The sequence below is a fragment of the Rhinolophus hipposideros genome (genome assembly GCF_964194185.1).
Source record: "Rhinolophus hipposideros genome assembly, chromosome: 1".
Lineage (NCBI taxonomy): Eukaryota > Metazoa > Chordata > Mammalia > Chiroptera > Rhinolophidae > Rhinolophus > Rhinolophus hipposideros.
The window spans coordinates 108190420-108217967 of NC_138047.1; the positions used below are offsets into that span (position 1 = coordinate 108190420).

The window sequence follows — 27548 nt, forward strand, 5'->3', positions numbered from 1 at the left end:
TTTTAAAAAAACAAAAATCACAATTGAAATTTTAAAAGTCCATGACTGATGGCTTTGAAACCTCTGTCCTCATTACACAATATGTAGAATCATTTCTGCTTCATAGGACTGTTCCCCTGACACCGGGATCAGCAAACGCCAGCCCACAGGCCACAGCCAGTCCACTGCCTGTGGTTGTAAATAAAGTTTTATTAGAACACAGTCACGCCCACTCATTTATGTATAGTCTGGCTGCCATGGCAGTGCTGAGTGGTCACAATGGGGAATGTTGGGCCCGCAAAGCCAAAACTATTTACCATCTTGCCTTTTACAGAAAAAGTTTGCCAACCCTTCTTTTAATAGGAAACGTGGAGAGTTAAAATGACAAAGAATTCACCAAAGTTTAGATTAATATAATACAACAGGGAGAGTTTTTAGTTGTTTTTCCTCCTGAGGCTACAGACACACACAAAAAGTAAAAAAATGAAGGAAAACATGAAGTTGTTTAATTCAGTGCCATGTGACATGGCAATGGATCTTACCAGAAGGTCTGCTTGGCCGTCTGGATGACATTCGCAGACATCTCCACATCTATGTAGTCGTAGTGCAGGGCCCCGGGTTCTGTCGAGGACCCCGTCTCAGCCAGCAAAATTCCAATCCATCTGCCCATGTCTTCAGAAGAAGAAGCCTGTTGCGGTAAAAGGGGAAAGTGCATTTTATTTAAGTAATGCTAAAGAGTTTTAACATTTTCCTAAATATGTCCACAGAGACCACAGAATTGGAAAGGAGGTGAAACGTAAGGAGTAGGAACGAGACAGAGGTGCAGTTATTGTCCGAGTCACGAGATCAACGCCGAATTCACACTAAGCCTTAACGTAGCAAGTTCCAGAATGACTAACCCCAAGGAAATAAAACTCTGAGGGCCTAACAGTGCCTTCCAATTATTTAGGGGTAAGGCACTAGGGTGTAAGACATGGAAATGAATGTGATTAGTTAAATCTCAGCTAAAGGAAGTTGTTTAGAAAGCCTCATTAATTTGGCAACAAAATCAGGCCAGAAAAAGCAGCCCCTGCAATCTGGCCAACCCAGCCTGGAAAGCACCGTTGGGCCAACGCCCTGCTGGCCTCAGACTCTGCTGATGAGCTGCCCTTGCTGCGGCCTTCTAAATGGGCCTGAAATGGAAATTGTATTTCCCCTGATTAGATGGTATAAAATACTAACTTACTTGTATATCAGTGCATTTATATAGGTATAATAATGATTCACAATTATTGGGCTGCTTTGTGTGTGCTATTTTTTAAGATGTTTGAAATGTTCCCCAACCCCTGACTTTGATCTGAACCCCTAACTTGCAAATCTGAAATACATCTTTAAGATTTGGTTCATTAGGGCGGCTGGATGGCTCAGTTGGTTAGCGAGCGAGCTCTCAACAACTGGGTCGCCAGTCTATTCCCACAGGGGCCAGTGAGCTGCGCCCTCCACAACTAGATTGAAGACAACGAGCTGCCGCTGAGCTTCCAGAGGGGCGGCCGAACAGCTCAGTTGGTTAGAGAGTGAGCTCTCAACAACAAGGTTGCAGGTTCAATTCCCTCATGGGATGCTGGGCTGCGCCCCCTGCAACTAAAGATTAAAAACGGCAACTAGACTTAGAGCTGAGCTGCACCCTTTACAACTAGACTGAAGAACAATGACTTGGAGCTGGTGGGCCCTGGAGAAGCACACTGTTCCCCAATATTCCCCAATAATGATAAAAAAAAAATTTGGTTCATCGAAGTTTTAAGTCATTCTTGTTAGGTGATTTAGAAAATCAATTTTATTACATTTATAGTGGTATATGAAATGTCTAAATAAATTTGATTAATCAAATGTGTAAATAATGTTTAAAGTTTAGGGGACACTGAGCTAGCAAATGTGTGAGTTAAGTGAATGTCAAAGAAAAAATACATATAAATAAAAATGGTTACAGAACTCATTGCTAATGGTGGAACGCTGTGTGTGATTTGTGTGTTTGATGCAATGACTAGAACACAGAAGAGGGTACTGGAACACAACCCCTTTCTTTCAAGGACTTGGAGCCTGCACCTGCAGTGCTTGGGGCGAAGGCAGGACAGGTGAGCGCCTCCCCAGGCCCTCACATTTCTGCCCCCCACTTCCTGGATTTCTCCATCTAGGAATCCAGCCCAGCCTCCGTCAGACTGCAGGCGCGACTCCCCACTCTTCCTTCCTGCACACCCAGTGTGTGCCAATTCATGCCTTCTTGTCCTGCACCCTCTCTCAGATCCGCTGCCAAAGCTCTCAGATGAGCCCGGCATTGTTTTCCATCAAGAATATAGTTTCCTCATTTACGTTTCCAGCTTTCTTCCACTGCCATCCATCCTGCTGTTTTCACCCTGCAGAAATGCTTACCAAGCACACCGACTGTAGCCAACACGCATGTTTTACAGACACATCAAGAAGCCGATAGAAGAAAAGATTTGGTTATGATCAAAGTCCATGACAGAACGAGGACTGGGACCCAGACATCCTGCCTCCAGCCAGGCATGGCCTCCTTTCTGTGAAATCATACGCTGCAGAGTCAGCAGGTGGGGCAGCAGGCAGGACTCGGGAGCTGTTATCTCCAACTACTGGGCCCTGAGCCCTGTGGGAAGGCGAGCGAGACTGTTCATCTTCTTTTGCCCCCACCGAAAAAGAAGTTTCCATGAACATCATCTCGGAAACAAACTCCCATCTCCTGTCAAGACCTCCGGATGGCCTGTCTGGGCCCCCTGGGTCTCAGGGGTCACAGCCTGGGCTCTTTCCTCCACTCATGAGTATCACCCCAGGCAGCTAGAATTTGGCTCTACGTCTGATTAATGAGCACACACATCGCCATTCCACCGAACCTAACAGACCTCATTCTATGGACTAGATAGCATAAACATGCTCACAGGTTCTCTGGAAATTCTACAACCTGATACTTGTGTAAACATGGACACACGCACCTCTGTGTAGTTCTGCATCTCAATCACAACAATGCTGAGTGGGAAAAGGACAAAGGGGCAAAGGTCTGAACTAATATTGGGTGGAAAATAATAATATAAGAGAAGAAAAACAAAAATTAAAACTTTTAAAAATGAAACTTAATTCTGTGAAGAAATTTGTTTTAATTACATTTTCTGCTTTTGTGAATCTATTCTAGAAAGGCAGCCAAATGAATAAAATGAATGCAAAGCCAAGGGCTCCTGAAAAACTAAAGGCCTTCTTTTGGTTTCCATGTAATCTGGCTCACTGGTCACTGTCTGTAACGCAATGGGTTGTCTGCAGACACCTACCTGTTCACCCGTAAAGCAGTCAAGAACATTGTAAAGGGCAAGTTAAAGGAAACACCACCATTTCAAAGGCAAACCATCATTAAGGGGGAAAAGTTCTACTGAAAATTTTAAAACAAGTTGTTATCTGGCTGCTTGAAAAAACATAATCCACAGTATGGATTGTCTTCAATTTCCATGCAAACAGATTCAGAGAGGACATGAAACAAGGAAGTAAGGAAGCAAACAAGTCTGATGTGTACATCTTAGCAGAAAAGGGCGCAGTGCTGTTCGTGCTGCCAACGCCCCTCAGACAGAGGGCGTGACAGAGGAAGGAAAGCAGAGACGAACAAGATGGGCAAAGGGAGATAATAGGCTATGAATGGAAACACGGCACTGCCAGAACGGTGCGGCGCTGCACTGACTGGAGTCGGCGCTGGCTTCTGGAAGGAAGATGGCCCTACCTCCAACACAGCCACCTCCTGCCCGTTGCGAAGCAGTCGGAACGTCAGGGGGTGTTTGGAGTCCAGGCCGGGGATCACCTCGCAGCCACGGAGAGGAATGGAGACGATGTGGGTCTTCAGATCGGCCCTGTCCTTGTGGAAAACGAGCTTGTTCTCCTTGACCCTGCACCAGCGCTCCCGCCAGCGGCTGTTGGAGAGCACATTCAGGTAACCTGCCAGGGGACAAAAGGAAAGCTTTCAGCCTCCAGGGCAAGACGGGGCACAGACGAAGACAGGTTAAAGGATCCAGGGTGGTAACACGCATAGGACAAGCCCCGCATACGTCTTTAAACGCAGATCCACGCAAACAAGAGCCGTTACTGTCATAGGAGCAAACAAGCAACCCCAGGGGGCGTCACAAGACAGCGCATATCAGAAGCCCTCATGGAATGTGGTGTGTAACGCGTGCTAAGAACCGGTCACCAGACGGTTAAGGTTTCTGTGGAATCTGGAGTCCGCCTGGAGGATGGGAAAGGTCACCAAGCATCAGTGTCTGGATGGCGAGAAGGAAATGAGGACACGATGGCCGGCTTCAAGTAGCTGAAGGGACATGTGGAAAAGGAGGTAGAACAGCTTACAAATGACACAACTGGGGCAAAGGTTATCGGAAGGCAGATTCTGGCTTAACATGAGGAAAACTATTGAAAAGGAAAGTTTTCCAAGAAACGGAGGGCTTGGGGGTGGTAAGTTCCTCAGCACTGGACGTATTCCAGCAAATGACGGAAACGCCTCGGCATGAGACTCCTACCCAGAGGCCAAGACGTCCTCAGTGACCCTCATCTTCCGCTGGTTTGAGGGTTCCATCCGACTGCTGGAGCCGGTCCAGATGCCACCTGAACGCTTGAGCCGGAATGTACGTGGGATTCCGCCATTCATGTCATCATACTGCACAAAACCTTCCGTGTATCACAGACATGGAGACGTGCATGCAGATACACACATACAGACCTATGTCTCCACATGAGATAAAGGTATAGGAAGAATTGTCCTGATTCTTGTAAGAGAAATCTCTTCAAATACCAAAAAACCTGATTGCTTTCATTTGTCACAAACATAAAATGTATTTTTCTAGACCTAAGAAGGCATAGAAAGTGGATTTCACAGGGTAGCTGTGACTGCTCACCACTCCCTAATGCTAGTAAATTACTGCCCCCTTCCTTCAAGATTTAGGAAGTGAGTTAAATAGCATAGAAAATGCAGGTCGATAAGGAAGAAGTAAAACAAGGATTCCTTAAGTCATCCAGCTACTCTCCTAATTCATACACGGGCATGTACTCACACACGTGGCTCAAAAAACAAATCCATTCTAATCCTGAGTTTTAAAAATGCCTTTGTTTCCTTTACATTCCAGTCTTACACACTTTATTAGCAATGGATAAATGCATAAAGGTAAAAAGCCAAACCAGAACAAAAACCCCACATGTACAGCGCGAGGCCCAGAATGATGCTTTCTGTGTCACATATAAGCATTTGCCCAGGGAATTAACTCCGGGGACACTTGGAAAGCTTGGATTTTCATCTGGCTACGTGTGACACCCGTCCTGCCAATGCGCCCTCAACAGAAGAGCTTACTGCTTATCCCAGCACTGGCCTCAGTTAGGGTGTGCGCCACTGTATCTGTGAAATTACAGAGAAAGTCGAGGAGCGAGCGTGGGCCGAAACCCCTTGCAGGTCACACATGTGGGGATGGCAGAGGCTGGAGACGCAGAGTTAAGCCTGGGTGAGTGTCACGTTCAGGGCCACCCAGCGAAGCCTGACCTGAAGCTCTCCTGAGAGTTCAAGACGGCAGATGAGGAACTGTTATTCTGACTACAGCCCTCACGTTGGGATGTTCATTCTAGAAAACGCTGTTTGTAAATTACATCGTTCTGCTACCCACAGTCACCTGTAGTATCTGAACTAGTGCCTAAGATCCGGGCACCCCAGGAGGAATGAATCACGCTAAAAGCCCGCTTTTCTGGACTTCCAGGCTGCATCCATCCTAAGTATTCTGTGAGCACGAACGACACGGTGGCCTAGAGACAAGTGATGGCATACGTAAAAAGCGCTGGAAGACGTGGCACTGCTCTCGAATGCCTTGCTCTGCTGGGCCTGGAAGGTCAGCACGAGAACGGTCGTCACAAGCGAGCCCCAGGCCCCGGGCTCGGGCAGATGCGGCCACAGAGACGCCTCCATGCCGTCTGCAGGGGCTGGGCGGCCAGGAGCTCCTCACAGGGGCCTTGAGGGCGTTTCTACTGGCCTGGGGGAGAGGGGAACGTGAGAAACAAAGACGTGAAACATCCAGGGGCCGGGGATGGCAAACCTCGGAACCTTTGTAGGAAGCTGGCCTGGGAGCAGAAGGGCGCGGCATCATGACAGGACGGAAGACGCTACCATGTTCTCTGAGGAACTGAAGTCCAAGGCCTGATGGAGGGTCTGCCTCCTCAGTAACAGTGGCCACATTCCTTTTCATTCCCCAAGGACTTCCCGATCTTAGAATTCACCACGTGATGCCCTCGACGCCCTCAGCAGTTACTGAGGGCGGCCGCTAACCCAAGTGGGCGACACATTCCTGAAAAGGGGAAGGTTCTCGCATGATCGCTCTCCCCTGACCGAGTCCAACCAAAAGTCACCAAGTGCTAGGAATTTCCTGACATTTGAATCACAAAAGGAAAGATTCCACTGGACAGATTCCCATCTGATGCAGAGCATGACTTCATATAAAATCACCATATTTTAACGCCTTCCTCAGATGTGCTTACAGTTCCCCAAAGGGAAAAGCAAAACGAGAATAATCACACTGGATTCCTAAACAGTCAACGCCCACATGTGGCAGGGCCCCCGGCCCAGCACTGCACCCCGCTCTGCTCAGGAAGCCTTGGCCTACAACTACTTTCTGGGTCAGGAAGGTGACGATGAGGGAGAGGCCACACAGGGAAATGCACACAACTCCAGGGCAAACCTGGCGTGAAGGGAGGTCCCTGTGTCTCCAAACACTGTTCGAACCCATGACTATTTGGGCTGACACGCACAGCCACCACAGGTGGTGACAAAGTGTAGCCAGACCCAGCCCACTGGCTCCCAGAAAGCACTCCAGGCTGACTAGGATCAGAGGCTCCCCAGGTCATTTCGATGAATTGCAAAATAAGGCAGTTGCACTTATTAATTTATTTTTTTAGATCCTACTTCTCATGTTTTGGTGGGATGTTGTATTATAACAATTTTGGAGTTTCAGTTTGATTTTTTGAGATTACGTTTGCTCCGAATTCTAAAGAAAGAACTGTACGGTTTCCCGCAAAGCCACGGCAAGAGTGCACCAAGTTTCATTAGAACTGGGCTGAGATTAAACAAGCAGAAACACAGGAGCAGGGGGCAGACACCAACGCCCCTGCTTTCCGTTGCTGGGATATCTGGCGTCTCCAGGCTCAGTGGGGGTGACTCTCAAATTCAAACAGCTGCAGAAGAGCAGGCAGGTGCCAAATGCCCACTGGCTCCTCCTCTTTAGGAAAGGAAACTGCCACCTGCAGGACAGGCAACTGCGCTTTGAGAGGACATTCATCCCAGTGTAACTGCTGGCTTTATCTTAGCAAGTTGGTTTACAATCAGCTGAGGGGAGCTGGCCCTGGGAAAGGGGTGTCCCAGCAGCAGCAGAGGACACTGTGGGGGAGGGGTACCACACGTCGATGCTGCCAACAACTGGTCCTGGTCCTGCCCACACCGAAACACCTCTAATAGGCACACGTGCCAAGAAACTCCTGTGACAACACCCAACATGGTGACACACTAAGAACGCTTTCCTCCCCCTCGATTAAATGTCACCTGATCTTTTATTATGATAGGAAGTGAAAAGCGTGTAACTTTCCTGTCTGTCCACTAAAAAGCCCTAATGTTGAAGACTTCCCAAAGTCACAGAACATTAGAGCTAGAAGAGACCTGAGAAATACCCAGTGAGTCCTTCAACCCAGCTCAGGTTATCCTGACTCCATCTGAGCAGTCGGGGATCTTTCCGTCCTCTCAGCTTCCATATTTCTTATCACCTACGCCACTCACCCGGCATTGCCCTTATGTTGCCTTGAATATGTCTGGGACACTTAGTGTTTTTTAAAAAGCAGATCAGGTGAACAAATGGATAACAGCGGCAACCATTTACTGAGCATAAATTATAAAGCAGGCACTGAGCTTAGTGATTCACACATTTTATCTTCAATTCCTATGAAAACAAAGCAGTTTAAGTATTAAGCCCATTACACAGATAAAGAACCTGAGGCTCAGAGAAGTTATGCCGTTTGCTTAAGGTAACTCATTCAATTAGCAAGTGTTTACTGAACTGCTGCTATGTCTGCAGGCTCCATGCAAGCTGCTGGGGACACCATGGGTGAGCAAAGCAACCTGAATATTAATCCAGTGATACAGGAGAAAAAGTTGGAAAAGTAAGTTTAAGACAAGATTGTTCGAGACCCTGAAATGAACAGCAAAGAGCTTTTTTCCTTTGAAAGCACGATATGATCAGTCTAAGGTTTCCAACTTCATCTGGTGGCCGGAAGGGTCACAGAGCAGGTGGCGTGTGTGCTGCTAGTGCAAACAACAGAAAGCACTGGGGACAGGGAGGAGAGGAAGAGTGACATGCACGTCCTAATAACCACAGCTGCGTTTATCAAGTGACAATAATTCCGGGACTTGGAAGCGCCGGAGAAAGACCAATGAAAGCTGGTTCTCTGCTTAGGGGTCTGTGCTGGCCTTAGACGCCTCGTCCAAGTGGCTGTGAGCACAGCTGACCCGGCTGATGCTGAAGGCCTCACTCCACAGGCCCAGGACAGGCGTGAGGCGTGGGGGGGTGCAGCAAGTGGCGGAGGGGCTGGCTGAGCTGCCGGTGGCCCTGTGGCACTCGCTCCCCATCCCTCACCAGCTGGAGCATCTGCGGAACGCCATCTCCCACCACACCCCAGCATGTCCACTGTGTGCCCAGAGGCGCTGAGGCCCAGGCTGCAGCCCACAGAAGAGCCGGGATGAACCCAGCTCCTGGGGCTCCCAGGCGCCCTTCCGCCCACCCTCTCGGCACTTCCTGTCCCTGCCACACAAGAACGGCAGCTGCAGGGGTTCTGCCCACAGGGTGGGTGTCACGGCCGCAGTCCGGCTCCTCTGCCTGAAACTCTGCAGCTGTACTCAAATCACTGAAAACGGTCGTTTCCCCTTTATTTCTCTAGACCTCTGCCATGTCCCTCCCCCAGCAAGGAACGAGATGACAATTTTAAAATCTGTGGCAGAGGATGTTCTCTTCGCAGAGAGGAAAGCTGTCCACTCAGCATGTGACAGAACCCGCAGAGTGTAATGACAGGCCGTGGAACACCACCCTGCCCGGAGGGAGCAGCTGTTTCCCAGGAAACGCCCAACAGCAGGACTTCCTGAGGTGTCTGGTCACCAACAAAGTGAAGCCGTTTAGGAGGACTGAGGTGGCACGTTTGGGGGACACTAAGGGACATGGGGAAGGCGTGGGCCCTGGGAACTCAGCAGAGTTGGGCCGGCGGACCTGGCTCTGCCGCAGCAGGCCGTGGGCTCGGGGCAAGCCCCACAAGTTTCAGCGCTCCCGTTTGTAACGAGCGTCTGGACCACAGCCTCTGAGTCGCCTTCCATGTGAACGTTTTCCATGAAGGGATTTCTATTTCCTCCACTGACCTAGAGCAGTTTAAACAACAAAAGCTAAAATGTAGTCATTTGGGGTGGATGACTCCCTCTTTCCGTTTGTCACCCCTGACTCCTGCCTCCCCTCCAGGGCGACGGCAAGCAGGGGACAAGCCCACATGACCTGAGCATTGTGCCGCTCGAGAAGAGGCCAGGAACAAGGTGAGTGGGCTCCTTGTGTCCTCCTGTGCCCTCCCCTTCAAACCCTGTCCGGGCGGGTTCAATGGCAGCAAGGCGGATTTAGGCGGGGATGGATGGCAGTGGGAAGAACGTCAGTCAGCCGCTTCCGTGACCCAGCTGCCATTTGGTTAGGACAAGTCCGGGGACCTCTGAACACAAGAGGCTCCTAGGCCCTTGGTCTCCTCTGGTGTCATCGTGCCTTGGGCCTCAACCCGCAGCAGCCGCGTCAGTAGGACCTGGGATGACACTGCTCCGCGTCCGTCCACTAAAGGTCTGTGTCATGCAGTCTCCTAGACCTCGGCTGTGAACACCAGGAGGGAGCTGAGAGCCCACCCTGGCCTCCCCTCAGCCCTGACCTGCCCTCCCAACACCGCAGCTCCCACGTCCCGGGCGTCCTTTCAGCGTAAGCTTATACCCTGGGACCCGGTATCTGTTCAAAAATTCGACTTCAGGTGCACGGCCCATCTTAGGAAGCATCTAATCGGCACAGCTTTGGGTATGCCCCAGATAAAATCCCATACCTTGGGCAGAATGGATGCTCAATAAGAATCAGAGAGGAAAACAGAGTGAGGCTACAAACAAAAGAAACTATGGGATTTACAGGCAGAAAGCTGAACGTGCAGCTATAATATACAAGGAAAACAACAGCCTGGTCTTCATGTTTAAAAAGGGCAAATATCCATCACTCAGCTTCTAAACTCCTTGAAAGTGTTGCCCGGCTCTTCTAAACCGGTTGCTTAGGAAACATGACTTTTGTAAAATCTCCCTCGTCCATACCATATGGTGGGTGTCACTGCCTCCTGTTTCCCCTCACACTAGTGACCAGTTAGTTCTGAGTTTATCTCCGTGATTACTCTTTTGTTCCCAGACTGGAAGCGCTGGGAGGGCAGGGACTGTCTTGGTCACTACCACACGCCACGCGCTCACACAGTCCTGACGAACAGCAGCTGCCCCGAAACTACCGAAGAAAGAATGGGGAGGGAGGTGGTCAGTTGGACTCGGTTAAAAACTGTAATGTGAGAAATGGAGCATGACAGCAAAGTGTGGTTTTATTACTTTAGCCCCAGGGAAGAACTGAGCTCCATCCCATAAATGTCTGGCCCTCCTTTATCCCCCCTCCAGCGCGGGCCAGCGGCCTGTGCATACATTCCAGTTCAAAAACGCTGAAAAGGAATTTGGGAGAACTTCACGGGATCAAAGAGAGACTTTGTTTTTCATCTTGAGGGAACCTCAGCGATCATCTCAAACCCCTGCAAAGTCTTTTATTAAAAACAGTAGAAATGTAAAACACTTCCCCCAAATTCAAATGACAGGCCTGATCCAAAAGAGCCCAAATGAATGAGGATGAGCTGGACGTGGCACAGGGCAGTTCCCGGGGAGAGAGTAACGCCGCGTACCGCACACGTGGGGTAAATCCGCATCTTACCGCAGGTCGGGACGTCTTCCTCAGCGGAGGAGGTCTGCTCGTCTGTTGATGGCTTTTTCTTCCCTAGACCGATGATCTTGGTGATTTTCTTTCCAGTGACTTTTGATACTGTGCCCTTGCCCTCTGATTTGGAACTTTTTTTCCTCTTAACTGTCAAGAATAACAATGACAACAAAAATCATGTTTTCATTATAGACTTTAATTGGAGAAATATCAAAATAAACCCTAAGACATAGCCAGGTTTCTTTCACCCCAGTTTACTTACTGAGCACCGGCTATGTGCCAGCTATTGGGGACACTGGTTAATATCATCGGAGTGCTTATCCAATGAGCCTAGTGACAGAGCCATTACACATGATTAAACTTAAACGTGTGCAGTGCTCGTTGGGGACAAAGCTTCCTGTGAATTAGTACCAGGTCCTCCGCTCCCTTTGCTGACATCACTGGCAGTGGACGTAGGATGTTTTCTATCCCACAAAAACTCAAACTGCATTAGTTTATTAAATACTGGGGACTGTCACCTTTGAGAAGAAACAAGTTTTACAGTCATTCCCTGTGGCTTTGGCCACAGGGCGTCGGGATTGTTTCCATGTTCAATGGAGAGTCTAACATTTAGGAAAAACTGTGCGAGTTCAGGATTTTTTCTGTGGCCAGCAATTTGTCTGAGTCACGACATGGCTGGGATAAAGGGACCTTTACTGAAACCCCTCAGCTGCAAATCAGTTAAGTATGAGAAGCAAGGATAAAAGCTAAGAGAGATGGTCAGAATGTGTGGAAACTCTTAACTTCCTTCAGGAACTATTTATTGTCTACTACACACAAAGCACCATGCCAGGCAAGAGAATGTTTGAAGCAAGGTCACCTTTACAAAGCACAGACGGCTGCTCTTGTTTTTAAAAAAGGATTTTAGATATAGATTTATTCCCTTACATGTACACCCAGAGATATTCATCCTGTAGAACTTAATTTTATACAGGGATGCGGGGGTCGGGGAGGGAGACAGTAAACAAGGAAAGAGACCAACCAAAGCAACATCTGCACCTCGACATCGAGGCAGGAACCCGGAGATTGTAGGTTAGTCTACTTCAGGGCAAGACTCAAAGACAGCTTTCCTGGTTTTGATTACACACCCTATGCCCTGTGGACGACAGATAATACCTTCCACTGGGTAACTTCCGATGGAGAGGACTAAAATTATAGGCAGACATGACGGGGTCAGAAAATCACATGGGCAAAAGCAGAGACCATGACCTTTTGGAGTGAACCTTGTAATATCACAATTGCCCAGATGATTTGGGTTCCAAGAGTCTTAATGGCCTGGGTTGCTATTTGGTCTAAGGTGACTTTTTCAGAGCTGGGAGATGCCTGTTCCACACTAGTGACAGAGTGCAGGTTAGCGGGCTGGGCAGTTGCTCACTCGGGAAACCAAGGTCCAAGCAGAGCGGCTGCTGGGCTTTTCATGGGAAGTTGTCCCTGCTACCCAAGACCCACCCTCTCCTCTCAGCCCACACACTGTGAGGAAATTATGTGCAGAACACATCTGAGAAAGCAGTTGTATGCAGAATATATAAAGAACTCAGACGTCAATAAGAACTAATGACCCAATAAAAATATGTGCAAAAGATTTGAATAAAAAAAAAAAAAAAAAAAAAAGATTTGAATAGGCATTTCACCAAAGGTGAAAACCAGGATGGCAAATAAGCACATTAAAATATGGTCAGTGTTGTTAGTCATTAGGGAAATGCAAGTTAAAGCCACAATTACATAGCACTACACACCTATTCAATGGTCAACATAAAAAGAATGACACGAAATAAAAATGGCAACACCAAGGCTGGTGAGGATGAACAGGACCGAGGAATCCCACTCGAGGCATTTCACCAGGAGAAATGGAAATGCGTTCACGCAAAATCCTGACAGTGAATGTCGACAACAGCTTAACTCACAAGAGCTCAAAACTGTGAACACCCAGTGAGCTGGCGAAGGATGAGCTCACTGGCACAGCCACACACTGTCGTGTGGCTCAGCCCCCAAGGAGCCGACTGCTGAGCACGGCACAACAGCAGACAACAGCGATGAGTCTCAAATGTGTTACGCGACGCCAATGAAGCCAGGCCCCCAAGGCTACAGCGCGATTCCACTCACAGGACATTCTAGTAAAGGACAGAGAACAGATCAGCGGTGGCCAGGGGCAGGGGAGAGGCGGAGGCGGAGGTGACACAAAGGGAAAAGGGAGTATTTGGGGATGAAAGAAATGGCCCACGTCTTGATGTGGCTACAGTTACATCCAGTGAGTGTTCGTCAAAACCCAAAGAACTGTATGCCCCAAAGGGCGAATCTGACTGAACTTAACGTACACCTCCATAAAGAGGCTTCAAAACCAGAATTCAGCATTTGCACACCTATGTTCCTAGCAGTGTTGTTCACAGCAGCCAAAAGGTGGACGCAACCCATCAGCTGATGAATGATGACAGAAAGTGGTCCATCCACACCATGGAATAGTCTTCAGCCTTAAAAAGGAAGTGAATTCTGACACCTGCTACCACACGGATGAAGCTAGAGGACATTGGGCCCAGGAAATAAGCCAGACACACAAGGACAAATACCGTGATTCCACTTGATGAGGTCCCTGGAGGAGTCAAATTCATACAGACAGAAAGACTGGTGGGCGCCGGGGCTGGGGAGGGGAGTAGGGAGTTCGTGTTTCGCGGGGACAGAGTTTCAGTTTGGGGAGATGACAAAGTTCTGCAGATGACGGTGGTGACGGCTGCACATCATGAACGTACTTAATGCCACCGACCTGGACACCGAAAAATGGTTCAGATGGTAAATTTTAGGTTATGTGTATTTTACCACAATTGGAAACAAAAAACTTTTTAATGAAGGTAAAATACATTTCAGACAATCTTTTTAAAAAAGACTTCAGAAATCTGAGAGTCTGGCCTCCTCATTTTAAAGGTGGGGAAACTGAGGCTCATCCTCAAAGAGAGAAACCTTGCTCAAGATCAAGCAAAGGCAGCAATAGGACAGGCTGTGGATTCCAGTCTCTTTCAGTGAAAGTCAGTTCTCCCAGCCAGATGCCGGCGGGTCCCCACTGCAAATTCGTCTCCAGGCTCAATCAAGTGAGGAAATAACCTGCTGCGAATAAATTCAAAATATACGCAGGGCACCTAGGAAAACAGTAGGTAAAACCTAGGTCAACATCCTGTCGGTTGGCAACTGGAGGGGTTTTCTCTGGATTTCCAATACCGGATGATGACATCTGCGTGACTGAATTACCAAGGAGATTTTTCACATCATCAGAGTTTACAGAAGCGGCTGTGGTGTTTCAGATTTTGGTTTTTTGTTTTCAGTTTATGCATTTTTGGCACAAGCAGAACTCACCTTGTTCTTTCCCATTACACGCAGCAATTCCGTTTTCTATGGCTCCCTCCCCATCTGAGCTTGGTCTCTCTGAGGACAGTTTCTGGGAGGACAAGAAGGATTAAGTTATCTCACAGTGCTCACACCGGCCAACAGATGCATCACAAGTTCTCTCAGAGCTGAAAGACAATGTGGGCCAAATTCACAACAATCCAGGATAGTCAGGGCTGAACTACAACACAGACTTGTTGGCTGGCTTGTTATCAAAAGCTTGAAAAACATCAAAAGGACAAAGAAAACACTCAGAGGTTATACAAACACCCGCTACAGTACCATGCCTATTCCTTCAAATCACTTTCTTACAAATAATTTTGAAAAAATATTAGGATCACAGAAAACATTCCCCCTTACCAAGCCACGTTACACTTTCAGAAAGAAATACTATACATGAGTCATTTAATTTCCTCTTGTCATTTACCAATAATTGGTCGGGTATCAAGTATCTGCTTATAATAAAAATACTTAGACTGTGCACACAGTCACAGACAAGTTACTATTAAAACCACCACTGGGCACTGGAATACTTGCAATTACTTTAGGCTTTGTATCTGGATTTCAGGAGCATAGGTAGCACTCTAAGTTGGTGTGAGAAGAAGAGACATGGTTTAGAGCTGGAATCTTTCCATTCCCACCAAAGAGCCTGTGGGGTCACAGTGGAGGACATGGGCTCCAAAATGCCCCTCCTCAGTGCCACAGAGACTGGCCAGCAGGGAGATAAACGAAGTACCCGGGCAATGCCAGGCACCGGAGAGCACACGTGCTCCACTCGATGGCGAGGTCCGAGCAATGCTGGCGAGGACGGCAGGCAGTGGTTGCAGGCCCGCAGCGGTGCTGGGAGGAGCCGCGGTGAAAGCACTGGTGGCGTTCACCGAGAAGCCAGGATGGACCAAGTCCCAGTGACAGTGACTGAAAGGCAGTGCTGCCCACTTCTCAGGCGGGGAAGTGCTCCTGGGAACCAGGTCAACAGGTGTGGCCAGGCCCGGCACAGACTCAGAAACCAAGATAAGCGAGAGACGACTGCCAGTCCCATGGGGGGAAGGGGAACTCTGGTGCACTGATGATGGGAACTGAACGCGGACCAGCCTTTCTGGAAAGCAATTTGCTTAGCAACGTGAATCAGAATCTTTCCAAAAAAATTCTATGCTTTGGTCTAGTAATCCAGCTTCTAGGAGTTGACTCTCAGGTAACAGAGAAGCAGCCAAGACTTACCCAAAAGACGCCAGGTTGTTTTAAATGACCAATAATAGGCCTAATTTGGCCAGGGGGTAGGGGGATATAAATGATAGTAGAGTCATATGCATTTGATATTATTCAGCTGATGAAAATACAAAAACGTATTACTTGTTATAAGCTTTCAAAAACCTAGAAAATTGGTAATAATATAAAGGTAAGTGGGAATAAAGCAGCACAAAAATTTTTATGCCATCAGATTATCCAAGAAACATGAGAAAACTGGTGTGGAGAGGAGCTGCCTCCTCTACAGGGTGGGCTACGGGTGACTTTATCCCTCCTCTTTGTGTTTCTCTGAACTTTTTGGATTTTCTACAGCAAGCAAGGATTAGTTTTGTAATCAGGAAGAAAAGGAAACATGCCTGCAATATCAGGGTGAGGGTTGTGAGGTTAATTTTATGTGTCAACTTGAGGGTGTTTTTGGATGAGACGAACAGTTAAATCAGAGAACTCTGAGTAAAGCAGATTGCCCTCCCTGGCGTGGTGGGTCTCGCGAGCCAGTTGAAGGCCTGGCGAGAACAAACAGACCAGCCTCCCCAGGCAAGGCGGAACTCTCCAGCAGATGGCCTTCAGACTTCATCTGCCGGCCCACACTGCAGATTTTGGACTTGCCAGCCTCTCCAAATCACATAAGCCAATTCCTTATTATAGACCTTATAAATTCCTTACATAAATCATATATACACAGATGAACACATATGTACATATACATATACATACATATACATACACACATGCACACACACACCACCGTTGGTTCTGTTCCTCTGTAGAACCCTGACTAAAACAAGAATAGACAAAAGGGGCGGCTCAACAGGGAGGACACGGCAAGTTCCTGAGACACAGGCTGCCTATGGAACACTGCATGGCAGGAGGCCAGGAGCTCTACAGAAACGAAACCTTTGTGAAGTATAGACAAATAAAGCACAATCAGAGAGAGCTGGGCGTGTGTCATGGCAGCGACGGGTTCAGACATTTCTGGCAAGAGGGCTCACCCGTGCCCCACTGCCGCGTTCCCACTGGGCCTTCTACAAGTGAAATGAGTAGAGCACAGAGGGACACGACAGCCTCCTAGTCTGTCGGGAATCAGCCCTTGGGAAGGCACACAGATGCAGTGCCTGCTGTATTCCAAAAGCGCAGAGACCGGCATTCAGATTTCACTCTGCCGTGGACAGCGAGGTGGCCGTGAACAATGCCCTGACACCTCCAAGGCCATTTCCTCACCGCCAGCTGGGAATAATACAACCAACCGTGCAGCCTGGAAAAGGACTGACGCCAGCTTCGGGAAGAGTGGGCACGCGAAAGGCACAGGAAGGGTTGCATTCTTTTTTCTTTCTTTTTCAACTAGAAGTGCTGGAATTCTCAGAGAATATTATCAAAACTTTGAGGGAGGCCTAGCTCCTCTGTAAGGCTACTATTCCCAGAAAGAACACGCCCCTTACCTTCTCCAGTTCTGCCTTGTGCACCGGGGAGCTTGATGGGGGCGGACACTCGGAATCCACGGGCCCACTGCAGCCGCTGTAGACTTCTTTGATCACCTGGAGTAAGTGGCGACAGTTTTGAGTATGTCCGAAGGCAGAGATGCTGACAGAGGGGCCAAAGCCTGAGATGGACAGAGGCATGTGGTGCGGCAGGAAAATCCGCGGGGTCCAAAGCACCTGGCATTAAGTTCCAGGATGCCAGGCACTCATTTGTTCCCTCACTTACTTACCCACTTCCCGAACATCTACCCACTCCTGGTGCGGACACGCGTTCTGGGACAGAAGGGAACAATGTATAGGACGGGCCTGCGCTCGCGGGGTTTCCACCCCAGTAAGATGAGATACAGTAAACAATGTGTTATCACCGGGAAATGAAGGTAACCTAAGACTGCAGCAGGAAGTGCTACCAAGAATGAAGGCAGTCTTGAACAAAAAGGCATGGCTGATTTAGACGGAGAGGTCAAGAGCGGCCTTACTGGGCTGACCTGTAAGCTGGGAGCTGAATGGCCAGTAGGATCCGGCATGTCAAGAACTGTTGGAAAGCTCTCGGCTGTGAAGGAGATGGGGTGGCGAGGCCAGCAGGAGCCAGGTCACGTGGTGCCCTCAGGCCCGGCAAGGAGACCGGATTTTGTAAGAGTGGGAGGAGGGAGCCTGGGCGCCCCTCCAGGAGAGGACTGACGGAATCCTCTGTGGGGAGCCACACATCACAGAGGTCAGGGGCACGGGGCTCCAGAGCCTGCCTGCCTGGGTCTCATCCTGGCTTTCACCTTGGCCAAATCAATGAGCTGTTCTGTGCTCCAGCTTTCCCGTCTGAAAAGTGCAGATGCAATAGTCCCCCTTTTAAAAAGTAAGTGCCTAAAACATAACGATGAACATCCAACGACTACAAGGCTGTAGAGAGCACTCTCATTGCTGGGGGAGGAAAGAAGGATCAGGCGGCGGGAAAATGAGCTCGAGGCCACTGCTGCAGAGCTGCTGACGCAGACGGCGCATGTGGGCGGAGCGAGCGCGGTGCGGCAGCAGGAGCAGGAGGAGCAGGGCTCGCCACGTGGCCTGGAGGGAGACCCAGCAGGCCCTGCTGATGAGGGAAAGGGCTAAGTCCAGGGGGCGCCTGGGCTCCGTTCTGAGCCACCGGGGATGCCATCTCCTCAGGTGGAGGAGACAGAAACAAGTTGGGTGGAAGAGAAGTGAGGTGGGTACGCTTGGAGGCAAATTTCCAGTTGAAGCTAGAAATAAAAGCAAAAGGCTGCCGTTCATTCTGGACGGATGGATGAGTCACCGGCAGGGAGAGGGAGACAAAGGGACCGACATCCAGAAGGGCTGAAGGCCGCTTAGCATGTGGGGTGGCGCCAAAGGAGGGAGGCTGACGGGAACCAGACTGGGATGGACAGGGAGGTGGGCCAAACCAGGAGAGCGCACCTCCAAGGAGCAGGGAGTGTGTGCGGAGAGCTGGCAGACAGCCCTGCAGGTGGGCCTGTCTGGGGAGGCGGTAGGGAGCACGCCTGGGGGGGGGGGGACACCTAGGGAGGAGAGGAGCAAAGCAAGGATTTTCCAGAGGCAGGAGGGGGACGCAGAAGGGCTAGTGCGTTGGGTGGTGGGAATCTGAGAACGCTCCTCTGACCGCTTCTGTTTCTCAGTGACTTGCGAGGCAAGTACAGTGGTACCTCGGTTTTGAACGTAATCCGTTCCGGAAGGCCGTTGGAGTTCTGAAATGTTTGAAAACAGCCGACAGCTAGGCCTCAGGACCTTGCATTCAGCGGAAGCCCCGTGACATGTTCGACTTCCGAGGCGTGTTCGAAAACCCAAGCATTTACCTCCGGGTTTACGGCGTTCGGAAACCGAAATGTTCGTCCACGGAGACGTTGGAAAACCGCGGTGCTACTGTACAGCCGTTACTAGCTGAAAGTCGTAACCACTCTGAGCCTCAGTCTCCTCACTAGCAAAGGAAGGAGCGAGGTGACCTGTCCTGCTATTTAACGACATGGTTGAATCAGGAGACGGTGAGACCCTGTGTGCACCAAGCCAGCACCCAGCAGGTGTGGGCTCACGATGGTGGCTGCTGTTACACCAACACCGTCATCCTGTGGGCACCCCATGGTTTGCATCGAGAGCCCAGACTTACAGGTGGGGGTCTGCAGCACACAGGCAGTGGTCCTTGGGGCTAGTGACATTCACAGCCACCCAACGGGCATGCACTGTCCCCGCCACCATTACTGAGCTCCTGCGGTGAGCTGGCATGGCTCTGATGAATCCCGATGTGCAGTACCTGACAGACAAGGTTCCCGGGTCGGTGGAACTTACTTTCTTGTAACAGAAAAGTTAGCAGGAAAATCTTTCAAAATGTCTTCTATTCTTTTTGGAATGAAGCTGCAGTTTGAGTGCAACCCAATGCCTACTGGGCAGAAAAGAAACACCCCAGTCCCAGATATCTGTGCAGTAATTTTGCAAGATGATCTCAACAGACACATCCACACTCACTTGGCTCGCACTGGCCTTGGGATTAGAGCCAGGGGCTGACAGACCAGTGTTTCCAGTCATTTTGCTGCTCAGCTGTTTTATAAAAAAAAAAAAATATATGGAGCAATGTCCACATTTGAGACTGAAACAGGGAAAAAGAAAACAACAAAAACCTAGAGAGCTTGCTGTAATGTTTTTGTCCTTGTTGATTTTTAGGTGTGAAATCATAACCAAAGGTGCCATCAACGCACCGAGCGTGCCGTCTGAATGCTTCGAAGGGGAAAATGCTAGCTTCTCTCTCAGTTTCCGTTTCTGCTAATCTCACATTGTAGTAGGGTCTTTATTCCCTCACCTCCCAATGCATTTATCAAATCTTTAGCTGAGAAGGCAAATTTTATTTGATCTAAAGACAGGGTTTTATCTTTTGTATAGAAAAAGAGTATAATGCAAAGGGAAATCCTGGGCTTTTGTGTCCGAAACTGGGGTTTAAGCCCCAATTCTACCACTTCCTCCATACGTGAAGCTCAGCCATCTAGACTTTGAGCCTTCCCTCCCTCTTCCAAAAAAGGCACAAAAAATGCCTGTGGGGGTTGGGGGGTGTCACTGTGAAGATGAAATGATAAAGTGTCCAGCCCAGTACTTCTCCCAGAATAGCCATTAAGTAAACTTGAGCTCTTTTTCTGTGATTACAGCATTCAATAAATGAAAGCATGTGTCAATTATACAAACCTGAAGTTCATTTTACACCAAAAGGCTGAACTTCACAAACATAACCTATAGAAACCTGTCTATAAAGCTTTTAGTCAAGAAACAGTTGTCTTCTTTTTTCTCCTTTTTCTTTCTTTCTCTTTTAAAGGCCCTTTGGCAGTACTGCTCCAATGACTGCTACAGGCCACCTGCATGCGGACACGTGGTGCCACCTTCGGAGGACGGATGCTTTTTCTCTCAGAGAAACAGGACTCCCTAGATGTCACGTGACCAGGAAGCCTGCTCTGAGCTCCCACACGGAGTGTGTAGTACAGCTAGCCCTCTACACAGGCCACAGACAGCCACGCGTCCCTCCGTCAGACGCTGGTCACATGCGTTGTACATTTACACGTCCGCTCCTTCTACTCAGCTACACTCATTTTCATAGAAGGAACTACACCTTCTTGTGGTACTCCTATGCCTTTTAGCACATAATTGCAACTCAAACTAAGTGTGACTAAAGAAAAAAAAAAGAGGAGGGAATGAAGAAAAAATTGGACTTGAAATTGTCTATGGAAAACAATGAATGAAAAACTGTAGGAAAGAAACCAGGCCGTCATATAAACCAAGCAAATATTCACGACAGTTTCCCCAGTCTTCTGCACAGATTTCTGAAATCCTCAGTGGAAACATTTTTTTTAGAAAAGGGGGCATGTGGGTAAAACCCACGCCTGCAGCACCAACACTGCCTCCCCCCAACGCCCAGCTAACTTCCTCACGCTCCCCTGGTCACTGCCATGTCCCCTGGGCTCTCCTGTTCCCTATCAGGTCCTGTTTTGCCTGCAAAGGTTCAGGCAGCAGAGTGATCACTGAAGTTGCCAGGTAAAATTACCTGCCATCAAAGCTAACTCACACAATCCCCTTTTCGGAGATGGTTTCCTAATAAGCCCACCCCATGTCTTTAGGCTTCGATAAATTCTACGATTGTGGTCTCGATGAATTTCCTCTGCTAGAACCTACATTTCTGGTGGGGAGCACAGCGTCCCCCACAGTGCTTAGGAAAGAGCTGGGTGCTCAGAGACCAGGAGACCCAGACAGCCCTGAGCTGGGCTAGGCCACGGCCTCCCGACACCAGGACATGAGGTGTCTTCCCCCAGCCTACACAACAGTCCCGTCTGCGGTACAGAGAGACACACTGGAAAGACCAGTGAGCAGAAGCCGGTCTCTACCGCCATGGTTTTTCATCAACCAGCCAGTTGGAGTTTTTCAGGTTATTCTCATGAAACTGTCCTTCCACTCTGCTCTCTATTTATGGCCACACTGCCCGTGCAGAGTTAATTAAGAAGTAATAAATAAAGGGGTTATCACCCAAATTCTTTGAACAGCTGCAAATGCGGTTTTTGTATCAACATATTTCATTTTAAAGAGCTATGTTCTATGAGAAGTTCAGTATGTATTTAAGAGAATTGGATCCAAATTCAGAATCACAGATTCTTCAAAAAACAAATTATTATATGTTCTGTGGTATTGCTGTTTGCTTTTAACTCGAGCCCTCATCTCCAGAAACACAATCTCTGCACATTTTTTAAGGAAACCTGACCACTCCGTTTCTGGGAATACTGGCTCTTGTCTTCTGACTGACCCCTACAAAACGGCTCATGTTTTCGGCATCTGTATACATACACACACACACACATACACACACACACACACACACACAGTCAGTTAATTTTGGCAAGAGCTGCTGGTAATGGAAGTTGCAGACCAAAATGAGAGAAACAAATTCGGCATGATTCTTGAAGTCACGCCATGCCACGCTTCTCATATCTGACAAAGGTGTGTGCCTTACTTAAAAGATACCTGTGATATTACAGCAGAGTTTCAAAATAGTGAAAGCCTCAATAATAAGTTGATGACAATATGGGGTAATAGTAGTTTACGTCAATTTTTAAAAAGGATCATAGACTAAATTTAAGAACTAACACTACGTACAATTATGAGAAGAAAACAAATGTAATTCTTCAGGGCCCTGGATGAAAAAAGTGTTTCTTAGATATGACACAAAAAGCAACAGCAAGAAATTAAATACTGAGACATTTTACAATACGGATGAACCTTGAAAACATTATGCTAAGTGAAAGAAGCCAGTCACAGGACACGTATCGTATGAGTGTATGTATTTGCAATGCTGGCACTAGGCCAACCTACAGGGACAAAAAGCAGACCAGTGTTTGCCGGGGGCTAGGACTGGGGGCAGGGTGGGGGCAGAGACTGTGAGCACAGTGAGCACAGAGTTTCTCTTTGCGGTGATGAGAATGTTCTGGAATTAGATAGTGCTGATGGTTGCACAACTCTGAATATACTAAACACCACTGAACCGCACCTTGGAAGGGTGAACTGTATGGTATGTGAATTACATCACAATAAAGTTGTTATACAAAAATTGTTGAAATAATTATTTTCAAAAATACAACGATCATCAGATAATCTGACACACAACACGACAAAATGACATGAAAAAGAACAAGAACAGTTAACAGAAGCAGGTCTGCCACTCTCCACCAAAACCACTGTCAAAACAACCATGCCTGTTCCGTGCTCGTATAGACATAAAAAGCCAAACAAACATTCTTAAAAGGAACAACTGAAAATTCTAGAAAGAAAACTACCATAACCAAAGTTAAGAACCTACTGAACAGGGAACAAATTTAACAGCAGATCAGGCACTGCTAGAAATAGTGCACAGAGAAGTAGTGAGCTGGAAAGTAACACGAAAAAACTAAAGTTTTTTCAGAATAGGGATAGTAAATGCAAAGAGAAGAGAAAAAGTAGATTGTAGTGGGAAAAATCTAACATATATTTAAATGCAGTGAGGGGAAGGGAGGAAATGGGGCAAAGTTGTATTGTAAGAGAAATGGCTGAAGTTTTCCAAAACTTGGAAAGATGACAATCCACAGATGTCAGAAGCTTATGGAATCCCAAGCAGAATAAATAAAAAAGAATCTACATCCAGACACTATAACGTGAAACTAGAAAATCAAAGAGAGAAAGTCCTAGAAGCAGCCTGAGACTGGGAGGCAGATTGCCTTTTGGAAACAAAAGTTAAAGTAATTAACCTCAAAGTAATCAGAATATCCCTCTATCAAAGACCAAACTATTCAAGTCAATCCATGTTTGTATATGATTGAAAAAACACAAATTAGAATAAAAAAACAAATCTCAGAAAGAGGTCTGGCAATGAAAAGGGCTCAGAAACAAATGCCACAACTCACCTTTAGCCACTGCTCGGCCTGCTCCTTACTCTGGACCGCCAGAACTAGGGGGTCTGTGCCCTGCTGCGTGATTTTCAATTCGTGTTTCTTCTTTTTGCTGTCTTTCGGGATATACGTGATGTTGCAGCCTTGGAGCAGCAGTTCCATCTGAGGCTGCTGGTCCTTGGAACTTTTATAGCACTGCGTTCAACAGGACAAGTCACAGTTAGGACAGAAGGAAGTTACACAGCAACACTGACTGAAGTCCGGCAGAATGAGAGCGGAAGGAAGCATTGGCAAGGCATCTGGGGAGGTCGGTGATTGGAAATGGACCTGCAGACTCACGGTATCACGGACACATCACCTCCGTGCACGTGCAAATACATCTACCCAGGGACCCTCAAAGTGCACCGACCACCAGTGACAACCCAGCGGGAAACAGAAAGTCCCTCTGATGACGGAGTATACGCGCATGTTCATGAACTGACATGAATATCATTCACTAGGTTTGCCGAAACAACACAGCCCTAATATGAGCAAACAGTAGTTTGGATACTTTCTTCTACAACCTATGCCACTTGGAATCTGCCTGTTTCATCTCTATCCTTTCTGAAAGTCACATGAATGATTTCAGCTATCAACATAGAATATGCAAAAATGTCTTGCAAAGGTTTGCTTTCTAACTACCGGAGGATCCTAAGCTCAAGTTGCTCCATTTACACAACTGCGCTGACTGAACATTTCGATGCTGTGGTTAAAACTGAGATCTAGTTCCATCCTTCTTGCTTAACTAGGTCTGTAAAACCTAGATCAAATCTTTGTCCAGAGGTCTGCCCCCACCACCCGCATTGTTTAATTGCATTACTGGGGACCAGAGGCTTACCCCTTCAGAAAACGCACGGTCTAGGAGGTCAGGTGTCTGGGTCCTAGCTCTGTTACTAATTCAATCTGGATCCCGGGAAGTTTTGTAAGTTTTCTGAGCCTGTTTCCTCATTTGTAAAATGAGTTATTGTTATCTTCTTGAGTTACATTCAATTATTAGTAACAATAACTCCTGCTAGCAAGTATTGGGTGTCCATAGTAAAATGTGGCATCTCATACATCTAATTGAATTATCCCAGATGTGTGTTTGCAGGTTCAGTTAACTTGGATACGTTGAGTAACCAGTCACTTTGGTTAAGTAACATGCCCCAAATCAGGCAACCTGAACGTGGTAGACCCAGGACTCCAGCCCAACCACACACGGCCCGCACTCCTGACCCTAAGCCGTCTGTTGATGAAGGAATGAATGAATGGACACCTATTTTCACAAATGATTATTTACAGCTCCAAAACCATGGCTCATGAATGGCACATGAATAGAATTTTTTTTAAAAAATTTAAAAATTTTCATCTGATGGTTGCCTTGTCTAAAAAGGAAGAAAAATATACACCAAAACCAACTAACCTCAGATTGCTATGAATGTTTACCATTTACCAGATTTTTCACATTCTAAGTAAAAAAAAAAGAAAAACAGCAGGATGGAAGGAATTAAAAGTTTTATAGCCTGTATCTTCCCTGAGTCGAACGCCTCAGGATGGGTGTATCATCAGAACCTGACGAACTGCAAGCTGGAGGTCGTGCAGGTGAGCTTCCCGGGGAAGCTGGCTCTGAAGCAGAGCAGCACGTGTACTCGGTGCTCCCTGGAGAGCACCACCTGTGTGGGAGAGAGGAAGGTGCAGGACACAACACTGCGCAGGGGAAGGAGCCAGGCTGCATTCAAGGCCTCGGCAAGGGGACCCCCGGGGCTCCGGAGCCGGAATGCGCCATCACAGTTGTCCCGTGAGGTTGTCCTTCACATCCGGGCATCACATTGGATGCACGTCCCCTGGGACAGGGAGCATGACCTTGGACAAGCTGTCTGCCAGGAGCCCTCCCTACAAGTGAGGGACAAGGTCCTTCAGTCCTGAAGTGGCCGTTGGCATGTCAGTGTCCACCACAGAGCTGCCTGGGCATAGAAAGGAGCAGCTTCTGGAAGGACATACAATAGCTGGTAACGGCGGTGCCTGTGGGAAGACAGACGGGGACATTTAGGGGAAGAGCCCAGCACTTTGTTCTCCACCTACGGCTTCTCTACTATTGAAACTGGAAAAGCATTTGCTGCTGTTGTCATGGCTGATTTTATTTTTTTCAGTCTCAATAGGGGTCATCTGGGCAGTTGGATCATAAACCATTTTTTAACTCCCCCCCCAAAACAAAACACCCTTCATAATAAAAATAACTATTAATTTTGGTTCTGTACTTTATCGAATAGCGGTGCTTTCATGTGGCTTTCCATTAATTTCTTCTTGAATATTTACAACTATTCTTCCTGGTAGGTAGGATCATCCTCGTTGTGAAGATGGAAAATCGGGTAGGAAATGGAAGAAATGGAAGAAAAGGAGGGGAAAGGTGTGGAGACAGGAGACGGCGGGGGGCAGGGAGCACTGGGCCGGGGCTGAGAACGCCTGCACCCTGGAGTGGCTGACCTTCACACACGACACAGGCTCCCGTCGTTGTAAAACTTCTCTTTCATCAGTCGGCTGTGTATTTTTAAAACATTTATGTAATATGTCCACATCTGGCTGCCATTATGGCAGATTGTTAATAAGCACCATATTAATCTTTCACATCTTTTTCTTTCATTCTTTACTTTAAAATTCCCCCATGGCATCATTCTTGGCATATTCTAACTTTGGGAGATTTCAGGCCACACATTTGGAAAAAACATGCACTCTCTGTGTTTTAGAAAAACATTGAGCAAAACCATTAATTAAAAAATATACCATGTCCTAAGAATCCAGTAAAATAAGATTCCCATAACTCACAGAGGAACTATAAAAAAGAGTTATCTGCTCCACTAACGACTGACACACAGAAACATAACTCCTCATGTGTTGTTTTAATGATCTAGTTTTGAGTGAATTTTTTTCTCAAGGTGAATTTGAAGGAAAAACAAAGAGCAAAAAACATACTCTGAAATTCATAATTCTAAGAATCAACCACGGTTTCTAAGACTGGGAAGGAGGGACGATCAGACCATTCTCAAACGTTCTGGTTCCTTCATAGAGTCCCAGTTGGAACAACACCTCCAGCAAAGGGTCTGTGTTTTCCGTGCCCTGCTTCTGTTACAGGCTCTACCTCCTATTCTGCCTCTCAGATTAAAAAAAGAAAAAGAACAAGAACCGGCCCTTCGCTTTCCAAAAGAATTTCCTGTCCTGGCCTGGCTCCCCCAAACCGCGAGGCCTGCCCTTCCCACTCCTGACCTGGCTTTGAGGAATCCACTGACTCACTACAAATGAGAAAATCCATCCTGCGATTTCTGGCAGCTTCCACTGTGCCTTTCCACGGATACAGACCGCAGACCCCGGGGGGAGAGGAAGAGTTTGCCCTCTGCTTGCGCTAGGGAGCTGCGGACCCTGACAGCCTGTGGGGGGCCCTGGGGCACTGTGAGCTCACTCAGCACGGGTACCGAGCTCTGTGCCTCGCTTTGCCCTGGCCTGTGTTAGCGCTGCCTGGTATAAATTCCATCCAGATGGACGGCCAAGGAAATCTGACCGACTTGACACAGAACAATGGCCTCACAAGGCTTTACCAGTAGTTTGGTGTCTTTGATAACGCAGAGTAGCTTGGTCCACTGGCCGAAGCGCTTCTTCCGCAGCAGGAAGGCGCAGATCTTGGCGTCCTTTACCAAATCCATGGAGGCCTCCTCCGAGGGCCACTGGTGCCGTGTTTTCTTCCCCTTCCCATCCTCCTCCTCTTCATCATAGGATTCATAAGAGCTGCTCATTGCATCCGAGTCATAATCTGTCCAAAGTAACAACAGAACAGTCAGGGCCTGGCTACAAGAATCTCATCTGGAAGCCTGTCCGTGGGCTCAAGAGTGCGTTACTGCACCAGTCAACGAGGAAGAGGTCTCCACATTCAGGGCGCGCGGAAATGTCAGTACCAAACTAAGGGCAAAGGG

At 47.9% G+C, this 27548-nt stretch overlaps 1 protein-coding gene across 7 annotated transcripts in view; it reads right to left on the reverse strand.

The window, feature by feature from the left end:
- Nucleotides 1-27548, reverse strand: part of AFAP1 (actin filament associated protein 1) — a 124689-nt gene that overhangs the window by 27471 nt on the left and 69670 nt on the right. For all 7 annotated transcript variants that reach the window (XM_081058637.1, XM_081058638.1, XM_081058634.1 and 4 more), the window contains 7 exons: nucleotides 27177-27388; nucleotides 23584-23763; nucleotides 17129-17224; nucleotides 14418-14499; nucleotides 11034-11183; nucleotides 3731-3942; nucleotides 522-667 (listed from right to left, as the gene is read on the reverse strand). In XM_081058637.1, coding sequence (XP_080914763.1) covers nucleotides 522-667; nucleotides 3731-3942; nucleotides 11034-11183; nucleotides 14418-14499; nucleotides 17129-17224; nucleotides 23584-23763; nucleotides 27177-27388 — 1078 coding nt within the window. The remainder of the gene's footprint in view (nucleotides 1-521; nucleotides 668-3730; nucleotides 3943-11033; nucleotides 11184-14417; nucleotides 14500-17128; nucleotides 17225-23583; nucleotides 23764-27176; nucleotides 27389-27548) is intronic.